Genomic DNA, 18799 nt, shown 5'->3' on the forward strand with positions numbered 1-18799 from the left:
TTTACACAGAGTCCAGCTGAAACATTCAGTGAAGCTGACCTAAAGCTACAGGCCTTCAAACCTGATATAAATAAAGAAAATTACATTAGAATAAACACTAGAATAAACGTGGCAGACAGTTAATTAATTTTAAAAATTAAAAAATTAAAAATTCTGTAAAAACCTCCACCTACATCTATCTCCATATTTACCATTTATGTACAGCATGTATATATAACCCTTTTAAGACCTGGCAATTTATCCCCCCCCCCCCCCCCCCCTGTGGGGTACATGGTAAAACATATCAGCTACTTTCCTATGATTTATAATTTATTGAGGTGTGTCAATTGTAACAGACGTTCTACTTTTTCAAAATGGCCGCCATCTCAAAAACCTATTTTATGGGAACAAGCGAGGCAAGTAGTTGAAATATATTTATGATGTTTCTAAAGTCCTTAGTTGATATGTTTTAGGGAGGAAAACCTTTTAACTCATTTTTAGAGCAGATAGAGAAGAACAGTATACTTATTTTGTTGTCCTCTGTGGTGGACATTGGTACTTACCATGATTTCCACAGAAAAACAGATTTAATATCATATTTGACTTTTTTTATTTCTGTATTGATTAGAAAATCTCATGTTAAAAAAATTTACATTTAAAATGTAAAATATTAAAATGAAATTACTGAGGCATCACTAAGCTGGTGTGGATACAGTATGTCATACTATTAGGTACGACCTATGGAAAGTTTTAAAACTTTGGCTTCAAAGTCTTAGGCTTGCGGACACATGTTGAGTTAGTGTGGCTAAAAGGGTTGGAAAGGCAATAGGAAAAGGATCTTTTTGGTCAAATTACATTTTCGCCTTTTGATTGGGTTATTCTTTTTCCTGAATAGGAAATTGTTACTGTAAATGTTAATATAATGTGTATCTGAAGTATTTCTAATAATACCAAAAGAGAGAAATTTACATAATACTCTTGGAAACGGTGGTCAAATTAACCAATTTTTCATTTAAATTAGTTTCCATGATTGTCTTAGTTGCAGCAGGTATTTGGTTTGATGCAGAATAGAAAATAAGAAATATTATATTAATACAATTACTGTGTGTCATCCTGTTGTCCACTATAAAGGAAATTCCATAAAAAATAAATAATAACTGTTTTTGAAAAAAAATAATAATAATACAACATTTTTTCACCCAGTAATCTTATTTCACATTTAAATTACTGAATACATTTAGAATCATCAGTTGGTCAAAATTGCTTTTAAAACCTGTTACATCAACTTTCATTGATAATAAGCTCCTTTTTACTGTGCAAAATAAATTTCCAAATCTAACTGTATAGTAGATCATTTTTATGGCCATCAACCTGTTAAATGTGTTTTAATAAATATGCAGTATACATCTAAATATATAATGTTAGAACACATAAAAACAACACAATGCAATATTAAAAGGCAAAGTTATGTGGTTAGAAGCGCTCATCCATTTTGCGTTAAAAATCAAAAATGTATATCAGAAAATCTAAATTCTTTGTATTAAATGCACAATTAGTAATTGTACTTCAGACCTCTTATGAGACAACACTCCATTCTCTTATAAGATTAGACTTGGTCCTAAAGTGCATTAGTTAAGCATTCACTTTACAGACCAATTTGATAAATCCGTTCCATTAACTTACGTATACACTTACATTCCGCAGAGAGAGTTTGGTAGGTGCTCACTGTGGGCTTTTCCTCAGAAGGTTGTTCAGTGAAGCTATATCCAATTTTAAAGTGCCATGTCCAGCATTAGTTGTGTGAGTCCAACCTTTAGCCCTGCTTCACTAGCCTCTACTTACTGAACGTGTACTGGCACAGGAGCTGACCCCTGAAGCTCCATTCCACCTTCGGTCCAGAGGGATCTGCCTGCTCCTTAGAGGCCAATTTCAGCAGAGTGTGGTCACTAGGAAGAATTATCTTAAGCAAACACTATGCCATAAAGCCCTTGGGAGGCATGGTGTGTATAGACTTTGCTGAGTTTCTAGTGTCACTGTTGACGTCCTCACTGAATGCTGGACAGGTCGGTCTTAGGGACTGAATGACCAAATACTTACCCAGGACTCTGGCAACATTAATGATTATTATCCAAGAGTAAATACAGTCATAAGTACAGTAAAGGAGGCCTGTCCAGACACTGTAGGTCCTGCAGTGCCTGTTGATCAGGAGGACAGAGGATCCTCTGAGAGAGGCCTCTAATAGAAAGATGCAGAATGTCACAGATAGGCATGAGTGGAGTTCTGCAAACATAGCGTCTAAAAACTGGGGTAATTGTGTACAGAGATCCACTGAGAATTACTCGCAGCAACAGGGAAAATAAATTAATAAATACAACTGTACATATAAATAATAAATGCAGCAGCATTATACTGTTCAAATGCTAAACTTTTATCTCCAAATTAAAATATATTTGCAGGCAAATGTGTAAAATTATTCTGAAATTTTAGTGAGGTGGACTGTCACTGCTTTTGAAAAATTAGAAGGCAGCTGTAAATAAAGATGAACAATAAAGATTGAAAATAAAGATGGATAATAAAGGCAGCTGTAAATAAACGTGATGCCTAGCACACATAATTTAGTTACAGAATTAATGTTAAAAGTGGGATTCGTTCTTGAAGTTTGAAAAATGTAAATAATCATTTCTTTGAACTAAAAGTTGCTTTTGGTGAGTAATTCCAAGTGATTTTTTGTAGCTAGTGGTTCAAAACTGTGTAAGTTTATGTGTCTATACCTAGCACTGCAGATATCCAAATAATTCATGCATTTGCATATTTGAATAATTTTGGTAAGTGAATAAGTGAACTCGAAGCGAGTTATGTTTGTATGCATACATAAGCATTTGTGGTGGCATGGTGGCACAGCAGGTAGTGTCACAGTCACACAGCTCCTGGGATCTGGAGGTTGTAGTTTCGAGTCTGTGAGGAGCTCTCCTTGTGTCCGTGTGGTTTTGGTCCAAAAACACACGCTGGTAGGTGGATACACTACTCATAATTGTCCATAGGTGTGAGTGAATGTGTGAGTGTGTGTCGAACTGTGAAGGACTGGCGCCCCCTCCAGGGTGTGTTCCTGCCTTGCACCCAGTTATTCTGGGTAGGCTCCGGATCCACTGCGACCCTGAATTGGATAAGCGGTTACATACAATGGCATGAAAAATAAAACCAAAACACATGCATTTTTTAATTTTCTGCCTGGAAATCATTAATCAGGTTGTGGATATTACCCATTCATCTTCTGTAAATGCTTTATCGGGTTGGCAGTGTGTCAGAATTGGGTGCAAGTCAGGCTACCCACCTTTGACAGGACGCAGGTCCATCACAGGGCATCACACACTCGCCCAATCTGTAGGAATTGTGTTCAACAAATATATGTACCTGTCCTGAGAAGCTGGATATTTTCCAGGCTGTTGACTTGTTGTAATCACAGGCTGTTCAGCACATTTCACCCAAACTCTAAAAGAGAATCAAGTACCTTAGCAGTAAATGCTCATTCTTTGAAGAATTAAGTGTGTGTGACTGGGCAAATCCTGTGATTAATCTGATAAAAGAGTAGATACTGTAAAGTATGGTTTCTAAATCACGCTACTTGCTAATTCTGTTAAAGGGCAGAAACATTGGCTTAGTTCCTAAAACTGGAAGGAAATATCACTTATGGGAAGCATAGCATGTCTTCAGAATTGTATTATGTCACTTGCTATACTGTGTAAAAGCATGTACGAGGTTGGGGGCGTATGGTGACTGCTACTGATCCTGCCTTCATCTCAGCTGGTTATGCTTTGCCTCATTCACTCATTCTACCATTAATCCACTGCAGAGCAAAGACCATCTGGCATGCTTTAGCTGGGAAGTCCCCCTTTTTTTCCCTTTCTTCTCAGGACCTGGCAGAAGGCACACTGGAAGCACCAGAATGCTGACGTTGTCTTTCCCCCCAGCTCGTACATCTCGTGAAAACGTCCTATTTAGGACTTAAGACTGATTTAAACATTATTGCGTACATCTGCATCTGACACAATACGTCCTTGTTTCGGCCGCTACACTGACTTTTTTTTTTTCAAGAAACATGCTGTACAGATGAAAACAGATGAGGCAGCTTTGCTTTTATACCGTCATAGCTTTCTGCAAGCAGATTTATTACAAAAAAGGTTGTGAGTAAGCCACTGTCACCCAGGCAAAAATAAAAGACCCATACAGTACACAGACATGAATGCACTTATGAACATCTACTGTCAGAAACCTCCTGAGGTTCCTGTCAAGGTTAAATGGCACACAATGCAAGAAATGGATGATGATAAATAAATGATATTTGCGAATGCATCAGGTGGGTATGACGGACTGTTTGAAGGCCATGACCAGGTTCTCTGTAGTGTTTGTTTTAAGATGGGCAGTTGCTGTGGTTACAGTTAAAATATTGTATTGCCCTTTTAAAATGCATTATCAGCAGCACATCATTGCACTTTAAATAGATGAATAAATAGTCGTGGTGCCCTGGCGATATACAGTGGCATACCATTGCTCACAAGCGTCTCAGCTTGAGGAGGTTACAGTACATTCAGCTTCAGCTCAGTCAAACGATGTGGAAGCCTGTTAGTTTGCTTCACAATGTACAGTCTTTCTTTCCCACTGGTGCTAACCTCTCCAGGCGTAGCAGGGATCAAATAAAATAATAATAATAATTATAATAATAATCTGATGCGACATTATTCACAAAATAAAATAAAAATACAGGACAAATACACAAAACCATCACATTCCACTCACGCGCTTCTCTTTCGCCACGTTTTGCCACAGAATAATTTACATCTTGCTACACTGTTTTAGTTTTAAATAATGGTTGTTTTGCAGTCTTTAGTGTCTAAGGGGTGTCCAGTCTCCGTCCAGTGTTGGCCAGCACAGTGCGGTGGAGGTGTAGGCTGGTCTCTCTCTGTTACCAAAGCCAGGCTACTGACTATCTCTTGGTGGATTTGGCCAGTTTGCTGGTGGGCGTGCTCCGCCTCTGGGGGGTGGGGATTTTGGAAGGCTTGCCTCCGTGCTGGCGGGATGCTGACCGGGGCGTGGGCCTTCCTGAGTCCGTCACTGTCTCCGACATGTCTGAGCAGACGGACTGGATGTCAGAGATGTCGAAATCAGATGCGTCACTTCCTCTGCGGCTGCTCCCTCGGCTGCCCGCTTTACTGCCCGGCCTGCTGGGAATCTTACTGGGGCCTGAGGAGGGAAGAGGTGCAATAATGTCTTAATGATTTCATCTGATTTTGAAATGATTTCAAGACCTTTACTGTTTTTAAAAGTGCAATTGATAAACCAAGATACACCTTATGTCCAAAATTTGTAGACACCCTTGATATAAGGCCTGGCTCGTAAAAGCCCATAGAAAAGCATGAGATGACATGCTCTAGAGCATCTGCGCATGAGATTAAGGTCACAAAGCTCCACTGCTCTATCACTTCGGGATGAGTTGGAGTGTTGCGTGCGAACCAGAACTAATCATCCAAAACCTCACTACTGCTTATGAGTCTGAATGCTATCAAATGTTTTAGAGAAATGCCCCAAGATTTTTTGTAAAGCTTTACTAAAACAAGAAGCTGTTACTGCAGCAGAGAGGGGTAAACTATTAATACTACCGAGGTAACGGATATTCTGTGGCCCATATGGCCCCCACGCAGATTCAGGACACGTGTGAACTGCGGATTAATCTGCAAAATTTAACCACAACAGAGTGGAATGCAGTTTTACTGCTGCTATAGCTTTTTACAGTAACGATTCCCTAATTCCTGACTCAGAGGTGCCGTGAGGACATACAGACAGAGCAGCAGTGTGTCACCGCAATGGAGCGTGTGGATAAAACTGTTACAGTTTGTAAACACTGTGCCACTAGAGCCAGAGCGAACACGACTGCAGCGACATTGCTCTGGGGTCTGCGGAGAGCAGAGCTCTATTTGTGTGAAGAGTGGAGACTTATACGCTGGGGGATAATGGAGAAATCTTGATGCAAGTCGACCTTAGAGTGATGGGCTACACTCTACTCTTCCGTTTTAATGTAGAACGGAAATGAAACTGATCAATGACATCACATCACACCACAACATTCATTCATTCATCAGTTCTTCACAGGGTGACACATACATACACACACACTCACACCTACGGACACTTTTGAGTCACCAGTCCACCTACCAACGTGTGTTTTTGGACTGTGGGAGGAAACCGGAGCACCCGGAGGAAACCCACACAGACACAGGGAGAACACACCAACTCCTCACAGACAGTCACCCGGAGCGGGACTTTAACCGACTTTAAATTGGTTTCAATGTTGTTTCAATGAAATAACGAAATGACCTTATTTCAATTATATTTCAATGTTGAAGGTCAGTCAAGTGCCAGTTTTATTTTCTATCTGGTGATCTGAAAAACAATCTGATCTGTGACTCAAAAACTATAATCCTGCCTGAATCATGTGTTTGTAATTCATTCCACCACTGATTAATACCAGTATAACCATTGTCTATTTCAGAAGAATAATGGATGAGCAGATGTGTATTGTAATATCTTTTTTGTTTTTTTGCCTCATGGTTAATGTAGCTAACTTGCAGTGCAAGCTTATGAGCTTCATTCAGAATCCTGCAAACCACATGCATTGAGCTGTGAACTGATGTCAGTTGCTTTTGTTGTTTCTAGCTCTAAACAGCAAACAGCTAATTACAAAGCAGTTTTAAGCACATGTGTGATGACTGAGGTATTGATTGCATGATTACAGGTGTATACATTTCCATTATTACTTCATTCATTGTCTGTTACCGCTTATCCAGCTCAGGGTCGCGGTGGGTCCGGAGCCTACCCGGAATCATTGGGCGCAAGGCAGGAACACACCCTGGAGGGGGCACCAGTCCTTCACAAGGCGACACACACACTCACACATTTACTCACACACTTACACCTACAGACACTTTTGAGTCGTCAATTCACCTACCAACGTGTGTTTTTGGACTGTGAGAGAAAACCGGAGCACCCCACATGGACAACACAACAAACCCCTCACAGACAGTCACCCGGAGCGGGACTTGAACCCACAACCTCCAGGTCCCTGGAGTTGTTTGACTTTGACTAAGCATCACTTCACAACAAGTCTCACAAACATAAAAAAACGGTGTGAATCTGATTTTTCAACACACTCTCACTTTGACAACGGAAGCAGTTTTTACAGAACACAGGACTGTAACTCACCAATGGCTTGACCCCTGGCCTTCAAAACAGCTGCGTTTATCAGGGTGCCCTCCTCTGCAGACTGAAAGCCCTTCCCTGACAAATAGCCAGGCAGACGGAGCTTGCTGCCTTGGATGGGTGTATTCTGTCAAAGAGGTTTATTAGAGAACAGTCAGAATTGTACAGGAAGATAGTTTAAGGTCTCTCTCTCTCTCTCTCTCTCTCTCTCTCTCTCTCTCTCTCTCTCTCTCTCTCTCTCCAAAGTAGTTATTTGGATATTAGTAATGTGAACTGATTTTAAATAGATAAATATACCCTGCAGACTCCAGTTGGTTAGTCACGTTATGGCTGGAGTGCCAGTCCTCAGACCACATCACTATATGTAATTCAAATTAAAGAGATTCAATTTTCTAATTACCAGTGTCATTCTAAAGCTACAGCTGAACCATCACATGGCCACAGGATATTAAAACTGAAAGGTAGAGTAATGCCTCACATTAGAAGCTACATGGGAAAATTTGGAGAAGGAGAAGACCTCATTTATTGTAGAGAAAGCAATTTAGTAAACATAAATAAATAAATAAATACATACATAAATAAATAAAAAACAGAATGGCAGAATGGAAAGGCATATCCTAAAGCAGTTACAGAAAAATTTGTTCCTATTTTAGTTAGTAGTTAAAAGTTGACCAGCAAAACCCAACTGTAAGGAGAAAGTTTGTTAGTGTCCCAACCCTGTTTCTATTTATAGACAATAAAAAGCCAACCCTGTATGTTAATATGAAACCTTTTCTAATGCAACATCATAATTAGAGCTTCTTTTCGTTGTTAATCAGAACCCTACAAATGGCAGTCATCATGCTTTGGCAAACCAAAGTGTGAGTCTGGACATCATTTAAATATCATAGAGTTAACCTCAGGTATAGAGAAGGAAACCGATAGGGGGTTAAAGGCTGTGGTTAGATAAGCTCTTGATATGTCGAATTTGTCACGTCTCTTTATTCACTATACCTCATTGGATGACCCTTGGTTTTCAAAGGAGTCGGATGATTTTAGAGGACTAGCTGATTTGCTGTTGGTCAGCCAGGGTTTATCATAATTGCGCGTTAAATGTTGGGGAGTCTGTGAGGAACAATGGGAGGTGAAAGACATGAATACACAAAATGGGGTTTGAATGGAAGTGGTTCACCAGTTAATCAAAATTTTATCCTAGGTTTAAAAAACCCTGAATTTCAGACAGTTTAATGTAATCTGGTGTAGACTATCTGTTTAAAGTCCCAGAGAAAACAAATCAATATGTGTATAATAATAAGTGTAGAGAAAGTGTAGAGTGTTTGTGGCAATTACAACTCCTGCTCTTCTGAAAAGGCTTTAGACTACATGCTTAAACATTGTTGTGAGGATTTGATGGCATTTCAACCACGGGAGAAATAATGAAGTTAGGTATGGAGATGGATATGAGATGACTAGATGTTGATCACAAACTTCATCTTATCTACGAGATACATGATGGAGTTTCATTGCTTCTGCTCTACAGCCCAATCCTCATATAATATAGACATAATATGGACAGAGGACATTTCTTTATAGGGTCTACTTTAAAACAAACTTGTGTGAGCATAAATGATTTGTGCTCCCTGGAGCTTTCATCTAAAGTCTTTAAATTTAAACATTTGAAATTTTTGAGAAAATAAAAAAGTGGTGAACCCTTCTTTTGTAAAAAGGACAAGATGGACAATGTGGAAACTCAATAAACAGTAACATGAAAGCTACTAATAATGGGTTAATCAATGATATTGCAGGTGTATGCCTAAAAACAAGCTATGACAAACATATTACCTTGCTGCCGGGAGCAGCTTGGTTATGATGGGCAGGACAGCTGAGGCTGGAGTTTGATCTGTTAGGGGAGGCGCCCCTCGACGACGGCCGTGACCTTCGGCCTCTGTAGCGAAAGCTGGCCATCACCTGCGTGGTGCCTTCTGGAAGGATGAACTTCTCTCGCAGCTCCACGTTGGTTCTGCCCTTAGCTGAAGAGAAGCAGACAGCAATGAGTCGAGAACTACTAGAAGGACACGGAAGGGTGGGCTTTGAAGGGAGGTGATTGTATGGAGAAGGTGGTTTGGGAAATGAGGCCCATTTTATAAATGGGTCAAATGAACCTGTAGTGACGGCAGTGGGTTCTGAGAAAAAAATGAGAGACTCTGATGATTGAGGGATACTACATGATATGAGCAGGTGACATGCAGTTTCACATCATTGAGCTCTATGGAAAAATATGACAAATTCCCTCAAAGGAAACAACTAGATGTTAAATAATATACTCTGGGCTGCTTTTACCAATAATTTGATAAATCAAGTAATGTAGGGATCATTTTCAGATGTGGTCACTTTTAAATCTAAAAACTTTTTAAATTACATATTCAGAATATACTATAGAAAAAGGTTTAATTCGAGCCGCTGAAACACACTGAAATGTGTCCATGAGGCTCAGGTTCATACTGTAAAAGAGACCAGCATGAAAATTGTAGATTATCTGGGTATATACAGATATCAGATTTCACATTTCAGATTTTGTAAGTCTCTTATAAAAGCATTTTGAAAAATCTCTGATATTTACTTCAGTCATATATGTATGTTTAATGCAAAAATCACTTTGAGTAGCCTGAGGATCACAGGCAGTATAATACTAATTTTAGTGAATTTATGGACCTAGGTATATGTAAACTTTTAATTACTTATGGAAGCACCTAAAAGGCTGAAGCTTTGAATATTAAGGCTGCTAGACTCTTGACTGTCTAGCGAGCTGTTCATTTTATACTCATTTTCTTTACTTTATATATGTTTAATTTCATATTTTCAATTTTAATTTCATGTTATATTTTCTTTTGTTTCAAATTTGATATTACAAATGTGCATTAGTTATACATTGTGATAGATTATAATTATATCACAGTAACCGAGTATGCTTTCCTGAGCATAATATACATGAATTTTCATGTAATTGAACACTGACCAAGTGCATGTTTCATTAATGTTTCATTACAAACATAACATAATTAGCCATGCTCAGCTGGATTTAGTGCCCCTTGATAGGTAAAAGCCTAGAAGAGGCATATGCGCTTACTGACTGACTGACACCTAATGTTAAAATGCGCATGCGCGAGTAGGAACTGTTAATTCAGCCGTATTTCACAGAGAGAACTTAAGGTGGCGCCACTACACCACTAAACTGTACGTTGTTAGCTCAGCCATATTTCACATTTCAGTTCATGAACTAAATTTGGAACCGTTCTGCGGTGACTAACGTCCTCTTTTCCCTGGACAAGTCCTCTTTTTGGGACCTAAAAAATGCTTGTTCAAGTGTTTAAGGGGTCAGAGAGTTGAGAGGTGAATTGGGACACACTCGTGCCGCTTCAGTGCTGTAGGTCCACCAGTTCAGTGTTTTACTGGAGCCTCAGACAGAAATGTGTTGAACGTTGTTGAGGTAATATTTATTATAGTCTGTATGTTTGGAGAATGTTTCTGTGACCCAGCCTTTTGTTTTCTTCTATATATTTAACAAAGTCATCTTGTCTGTCCCTATAACGAATTCAGTTATTGTAGCTTTGTATGAACAGAAAATAACAGGCTTTCCATGATCATACACACAATGTCTGCAACTGAGAAGATAAACTATTTGTATTGTTTGTTATTATTGTAAACAAAGACATTGATATGAAGCACCAAAGCTTCTCCAGACCTTCCAATGACAAGGGTATGTATTTTGGGCTTTCCTGTTTCTGAAATGCCAGACAAACCTCTGTGAAAATGGATATATAGCTAATGGCGGTCCGGCTAAATTAGACTTGCCTAGTTTCTCTTTGCTCTTGTTATGGTAAATTTAAAATGTATCATTACTTGTTCTTTTTCAGTCTGCTCCAACATATCAGCTTTCATATAGACTGAATACTGTTATACATGTCATGTATAATCAAAATATATTTAAAGATGGTTACCTACCATTTCTCTGTATGCACAGAAATTTGAAATATTTAATTTTATTTCCTGTACTTTAAATTTGTTCCTACAAATATACATCCAAGTTGTGTGGGTTTTTCCTCTCTTTCAGGGATACTCAGCAATGCAAGTTCAGTGGTAATAATAACTGCCACTTGTAGAGAGTTTCAGAGTTTCATGTTTATCATTCATATTGTAAACTAGTTGTAAACCAATTTATTTGAATCAGTTTGCTATTAAAAGTGGTTTAATATATTTTAAACAAGTGATTGTGATGATCCTGATTCATGTCCTGATGTAGTAAAAAAAATAAATAAATGTAGAGTATTAAAATGTGCCAACTATTTTCTGTGAACAATTTGTAATGTTAATCACACATCTTTTAATTAATGGGTTTTTAAAGCAGGCTATTAAACATTGTAAAACTAACACTACAACGTGCCAACTGTATCATACCAAGCCAAACCCTTCCTAGTGCTGAATTAAGAACATCTATCCCAAGTGAGATTGTCATGGTTGCAATGCAAGGGGCTGAAAACAGAGAGACAGCAGAGGCTGAAGGGAAAAAAAAGCAGCCAGTAACGTGATGCAACAAACAGCTGCATGCAAGAAGGTAGCATGAGATTAATGTTAATGAGAATACCATCACTGCAGAGGGTATGCCCACACACACACACACACAATCACACATTGATGCACACATACCACTGGGATGGAGCAAGGAGAGAAAGTGTGAGAGTTGCCAACCTATAGGAGACTGAGTAATTGACGAGTTTGATTCCGAGCGCAACATTTTACTCCCGTGGTGATGAACTAGAAGAAATAATAGTTGGGTTCATAACACGTAGAATTCAGGAGGAACATTCAGCAGGAGAACAGTAGAAGGACAGATAGAAGAACACAGAGAAAGCTTAGTAGGAACATGGCAGCAAGCTCTCAGAATACCAAACACAGCCAATCAGAAGCAGACTCAATTTAGTACATGACCAATAATTGGAAATACATATCGTCGCTGTCCAAAGAACAACATGCATACTAAATAGTAACTTTAAAGGAGAAGGATAAAAACCTTCTTAACTTTCCATGGGAGTCAATGTAAAAAGGAGTTTATTCCAAGTAATTTGGAGCATTTCTATTGGTCCATTCATCACAGCTGCTGTGTTCAAATGAATAAACCGAAAATTGACATTAATAGAGATACATGCATTTCTTTGGACTGTGACCAAATCACGCTTATTTTAGGTCTTAATATTCATTCTGTTTAGCCAAATAAATTACTCAATGGTCAATAATCTTAGACTTTATCTTTTAAAAACAAATGTCAATGTAAATTTGAGCTAAAACATATCTCTTGAACTATACAACACACTACACAAGGCTTCTCATCAATAGTGTTCTTTTGCTGTAATTTACAGGGCCAATGTCATGGAAACCCCATTTTTAGTTTATAATCACCATCCACCCATATGTGAAATAAGCAGCCCATTTTGAAACCACATTTTTATGATGTCACAAAAAACAACATCCTTACATACTACATATTGTGCTGATAGAAGTTGAGCCCTGCCCATTCACACTGAAGTTAAAAGGGGTGTTTCAGTGCTTCATCTGAAAGCCACTGTGACAAAACAACAGCCCTTTTATTGCTTAGATTTAAAGTGAGGTTGGTAAAATGTCAAAAGATGTATAATACTGTAGGCACCTAAAACCATATAAATGTCATAATTAGACCTCAATATACAAGACAAAAGTGGAATATGGACACTTTATATTTGAACTAAAGAAACAAAAAAGGATTACCTCTGCATGGGTCGTTCTTGACTAAAAACTCGTCCAGGGCCATCCAGCCTCCTCCCACTCGCACCATGACAGTACTGCGCAAGATCCGCACCAGCCTAAGCTGCTGAGAGTCTCCAAACTGGGCAAGGAGCAAAGACCAGAGAGTCAGTGCTGAGTCACTGTTTTACAATCACAATGAGACAACCCCACAGCTGAGTAACAGTGCAAACTGGACACGACACTGGTCTTTATTGACCACATCTAATGTTCTTAAAACATTATGAGCACATTCTGCATATGCTAACTATAAGGGAGGGATGAATAAGTGTCCATGTGGTCATATGAATCAGATTGTGTATTCAGATTTTGCTTCCATAAGCTTCTGTTTGATTCTGTTTGCGCCTGTTGCCCAGCTGAATGGTCACGAGACAAATTTTTAGGATCAAGACATGACATTGGTCTCATTCCAGAGGACATACAAATGAATGGTCAATCCAACTGGTTTAAATCCCTGATTTATGTGAATGTGCACATGCCATTCTTTGGGACCGGTGATGTGCTTCAAAGTCGTCTGATTTAAAGTGTGGTAATATGTTAATCAGGCCTGTAGCATGGTTTGGTTCCAGATCAGTTCAACACTATGCTGACACCACTAGAGTGTGCTGTAGTGTTGTCAGTCCACCTTTGCAGAAGCACAACAGCAGATAAAGATAGCGAAAAGTTATATTTGGCACTGGACAGAGTCCTACAAGCTGAATACCTACGATAGAAGCTAATACGACCAGCAAGGCTTTCTGTCAAAATGAAATTTGCCAGTTGGATGTGGCCATGTTGTCGCTGATTTCACAACACACAAACACACAAAATTATGGCCTCATGCTTTCTGGTAAAATAAGAAGAAATCAGACTGGAAACAAAGAAAAAAATCTTTCCACAAACCAGCAATACATACAAAGGTTGCAGTCCCTAGAACTACAAAACCACCATACTCATAGAAGATGTGTGCGTGTGTTGACACTGATGCAGAACCAATATGGCTAGACTCCAATGGAACAATATGGAAAGATGACTGGACTCTCTTAACACCAAACACGATCAACACATTGATGACCCTCTGGCTGAGCCTTTCTCTGGCCTCTGCTCCGATTATGTGATAACCAGAATGATTTAATGCCACTGGTGAATTTGGTGATTGTAGGGGGAGAGGGATGATTTTTGAAGCATGATCACGTAAGAAATACTCAAAAAAAGGAATTCACAACAAAGCTTAAAGATGACCATTTACCAGGATACAGCTTTCCAAAACAGCAACGTGCAGTTGGGGGTTTAGATTTTGATTGTCCCTGTTTGTTATACTCTCATCGGCGATTAAGGGGTCATGTAAGCAGTGAACGAGACCAAACTGTCGAAAGAATTGGTTCAGTTGACGTGGAACAGCAAAAAAATGCAACAGACAGGTGCACATGACAACATAAAAAAAAAGCCTGACAACAAGCAGAGGAACAAAAAAATGAATCTTGCATGAATCCCTCCCAATCAAATCCCACCAGCTATGAATAACCATGTGCCTTTCCAAGGCATGACCTTGAGAAAGCATGTTTTATGTGATTATGCTGTTTTTAAATAATAATAAAATAAACAAACCATAAAAAAATGACTATTTTTTCAGGCTTAGGTTTTAATGTCAGCCAGGAAAAAAGGAAAGGAAAAAAACCCCTCAATCATCAGTTATTATTTCAGCTTGGGTTAAAGTCCTTTTGAGCTGGAAGTAAAAGCATGCCAAGGACGTTACAGAAAGCAATAGAAGGCAAGTGCACACTTTGTGTTACACTTCAAAGCTCCCAAACGATGAACACATCAGAACACACATACTGAACAGGGAGGAAAAAGGTGGTTAGAAATACACTGTATCTCAAAAGCAGATATGCAAGGCTTGACCATATAAATTCATGATTTAATGAAACTTCCTAAAAAGGCCTAAAATTCCATTTGTTCCAACACAAACTGAGTATGGCTAAGGTGGAGAGAAACCACTTTCTTCAGCCTTGTGCTTAAAATAGTTTCTCATTCAACCATTAATCTAACATTGATAATCAGTCTTTAAGTAATGTTCTGCACTTTAGAACCTTGATAAATATCTTTATTTATTTACTTCACATAGTGGCCCACACCATGTTTGGAGTCATTCTTCTGACTAATACATTTCAACATTTTTAGCACAGTGGAGGAGGCTTTTAAGCACTCCTTTCCCCTCTCTCTCTCTCTCTCTCTCTCTCTCTCTCTCTCTCTCTCTCTCTCTCTCTCTCTCTCTCCCTCTCTGCCACACAACATGCTTTCTCACGAAAGAAGGACCAAATAAATTATAACAAATATGTGTACTACAATCAAAGAAAAACAAGCTAGGATTGAGAGAGAGCACTCTTAAAAGTATTCTTAATTATTATAGGTATGCTTATCCGCTTCTGAGCTTAAGACTTAAGTTGTGGAAAAGTGAATAAAGAAATATATATTTTTAAATCAATTGGTTAAACACCCCCCCACACACACACACCCAATAATAGACAACCACCACAGCACAACATGAAAAGCACCGTGTGTATATACCTGATTTCCAAGGTAGAACTAAACAGTGGAAAAAAAAAAAGAAAACAAACATTAGAAACATTGTCTGTACATTCTCTCCTATATATTTTTATTTTTCAGATAATTTACTTTGTAATCACCATAATGGAATACAATGGTTTCTTATTCTACTAACAATTAAACTAGTTTAAACATCGTTTTGATTTTGCCTCTTTAAAGTTTTAAACTCATTGTTTTGTAGCGAGGAATTCAAAATTTGACTGTAGATGCAAAGACTATTTTCCTTGGGTCTCAAAAAAATGAATAAATAAAATAAAATCCCTGTCATTTTGAGTATAAATGTCTAAATGGGTTCTGACAGTGTCCTTGCCCTCTTAGTAAAAGAATGTAAAATCTATTGCCACATTAAAATGCTATGAAGTCATTATTTCTGGCAACAGAACTGTGGGGGCAATGATGTCTGCCTTGGAAAGTAGTTTGACAGAGGCCAATGGAGAACTGCCAATTTTCCACACTTTCAAATTGCTATTGGCCCTTGAGAAGTTCTTTTCAACACAATACTAGATATGAGCTGCAGACCTTCGTATTTGCTTTGGCCTCCAGTTTGCATCCTGCATCAGTCTTCATAAATGAAAGCATTACGCTCGGATTCACTTAGAAAAAGCAGCAAGGTCTGTTTCTTACCCGGTATTTGTTGGCACCAATTTGTTCCACTTGGAACCGTTTAGGACACTTGCACTTTGCCACTTGGCGCGTCACCTACAAAAATGAAGCGTATGTGTCAATGTGTAACGACATAAAACTCAACAACAAAATGAATCACTGACTTTCACTTGCTGGAATATAAATCTTCACATACCTCATCTTCAATCTTGTCAGCATCGGTGAGTGGTTTGTAGGCATCTTTGTTGGGGTGCAGTGCAGCCACAAACTCGTAATAATCGATGTAGCCATCGCCATCACGATCGAAAATGTCTGCTACCGCACTCATCTCCAGTCTGCTGGTGGGGAACTCTATAAACAGTAGAGACAAAACAGTTCTCCATTATAGGCTTGACTTGCACATTAAGTATTAATTCATGGTAATTGTTGTGTAGTTAGTTATTGTGAATTTAGAACTTAAAAAATATATATTTTTAATTAATTGTTTTTAATACTATGCAACAATTACTATAATGAAAGCAGAGGAGCAGGAGAATGTTTAAATTAGAAAATACAATTATATTCATTCATTCATTCATTGACTTTAACCACCTATCCAGTTCAGGGTCGCAGTGGGTCCGAAGCCTACCCAGAATCACTGGACACTTTGAGTCGCCACGCCGGAGTGGTACTCGAACCCACAACTTCCATGTCCCTGGAGCTGTGTGAATGTGACCCTACTTGCTGCGCCACTGTGCCGCCCATTACAATTATGTGTTACAAAAAAAGCTTTAAAACGTATTTGTACATCTAATACAAGCCAGGTCCATAATGTGTTCTGCATCTATAAATCTAACAAATTGATTATAGAAGCAGATAAGTCATTAATGAAATGTGAATATGATCCTCAAGGCTAACGAAACTTTGAAAGCATGGCAAAAGGATTACAATTTTAAGGATAGTTGAGATTGTTTTTGTCTGAACTAAAGCGGAAATGCATTACATGTATTTAGTCAAGTTTAACCCTATAGTTATGAAATATTCACTCACTTGAAGAAAGGATGCCCTCAATAAACTCTTGTCTAGTCACTTTTCCATCTTGGTCCTTATCAATGCGGCGGAAGAAGTCCATGACTCTGGATTTCTTGTGGTTCATCCACCGCATGTAGCGCTTCCTCCAGACATCAAAGTCAAAGTTGGCAAACTCTTTCAGCTGAGAGAAAATTGGAGAGAAGATGCTATCAATCACACAATGTCATGTTTGGCCTTTGTAAACCTAAGCTGAAGCTTGCAAGGTCTAACTGACCTCCTCCAGTCGGTCCAGAGCATCATTGAGCTTTCTTCTCCTATCCAGAGCCAGAAGCCAAACTTGCTGCCACTTACTGACTAGCAAGTTAACTCTGGGGTTCTTGGTCTCAATTTGAGTCTGAGCTGTTGTAGGATACACAGTCTGAGTCGGAGATCTTTTTCCTGATTGTAAACAACACAGTATGAACCATTAGCAGGCGAATGAATTGAACAACAGTTACATTGTTTCTGCATGAAGTTATAAAAATGTTTTGATGCTGTCAGATATAAAAACGGTTTTATCAAAAAAAGTTGTGCACCTTTCATGCTGATCTGTTTGTATGAAATATTGACTGTATAGCACAGCTGTCAGTCACTTCTCATATTAAATAAATCATCAATGAAGGTTTTGTTTCGTCAGCAGCCGTTTGCTAAATAATGGCTAAAAATAAAAATTTTATACACAATAATGCGTATGAAATATATTTGGTGGCTGCATTAAGAAATGTGAAAACATACGGCTTGTTCTTCCTTTGTCCAGCACAGGAATCTGAGACTGAACCGGAGGATCTGCAGTGACTTTCCTCTTATGAGTCTTAGTAACTTTGTCCACATCTGGTTGTTTCCTGGTCATCTCCTCCATGAAGTTCTAAATAAAGAGAATTATATGGCTTCAATTCAATGACAGCAAACACCTCATCAAAGAGAACTCAATAGCAATAACACACATGAAGAACCACTGAAGGTAACGACAGTACCTGATGCTCAGCAATAAGTGCTTTAACCTCTTCTATCTCCTGAGGCAAGACCTCTTTGTCTTGCTCTGTGAGTGTGCTCTCTGCCCACTGCAGCCAGCTCAGCAAACTCTCCAGCAGTTCCTGAGTGGCCAGAAGCTCACTGAGAGCAGTGGCGAGCCTCTGCTGATGCTGCCGTGCCCATGCTGTGACCTGATAGACAGTAAATATGCAATGAAACGCATGAGATTGCGGGAAAACTAACAACAAATAAGGCATTTGTATGTAGGCATTGTGTAAGAATGAGCAGGTATAACTATAAACTACAGCTTGATATACAAAGACATAATTTTATAGCCATATCAAAATCATTGACATTAATATTAATGTCACTTTTTTACAAATAACAATTAATGAACAATTTTATAAAATGTTAAAAGCCTTTATCAACAGTCAAAAATATTCTGACATTGTTGACGAAAAAATAAAAACACTGGTTATAAAACTTATCAAAATTCAGCTTCAATATTACAGTCAGAAACTTCTGAAAAATAAATGTATAATAT

At 38.5% G+C, this 18799-nt stretch overlaps 1 protein-coding gene across 1 annotated transcript in view; it reads right to left on the reverse strand.

Moving 5' to 3' along the window:
- Window positions 1-4121: 4121 nt before the first annotated feature.
- The window catches only part of dst (dystonin), a 194724-nt gene continuing 180046 nt past the window's right edge, over window positions 4122-18799 (reverse strand). Inside the window, exons 89-101 of the mRNA XM_066678377.1 lie at window positions 18258-18446; window positions 18019-18148; window positions 17519-17682; window positions 17263-17425; window positions 16430-16584; window positions 16255-16329; window positions 15592-15609; window positions 13009-13126; window positions 11956-12021; window positions 9052-9239; window positions 8224-8334; window positions 7234-7357; window positions 4122-5217 (exon numbers count right to left, since the gene is read on the reverse strand). Coding sequence (XP_066534474.1) covers window positions 4961-5217; window positions 7234-7357; window positions 8224-8334; window positions 9052-9239; window positions 11956-12021; window positions 13009-13126; window positions 15592-15609; window positions 16255-16329; window positions 16430-16584; window positions 17263-17425; window positions 17519-17682; window positions 18019-18148; window positions 18258-18446 — 1758 coding nt within the window. The 3' untranslated portion in view covers window positions 4122-4960. The remainder of the gene's footprint in view (window positions 5218-7233; window positions 7358-8223; window positions 8335-9051; window positions 9240-11955; window positions 12022-13008; window positions 13127-15591; window positions 15610-16254; window positions 16330-16429; window positions 16585-17262; window positions 17426-17518; window positions 17683-18018; window positions 18149-18257; window positions 18447-18799) is intronic.

This window comes from Hoplias malabaricus, chromosome 8, assembly GCF_029633855.1.
Source record: "Hoplias malabaricus isolate fHopMal1 chromosome 8, fHopMal1.hap1, whole genome shotgun sequence".
Lineage (NCBI taxonomy): Eukaryota > Metazoa > Chordata > Actinopteri > Characiformes > Erythrinidae > Hoplias > Hoplias malabaricus.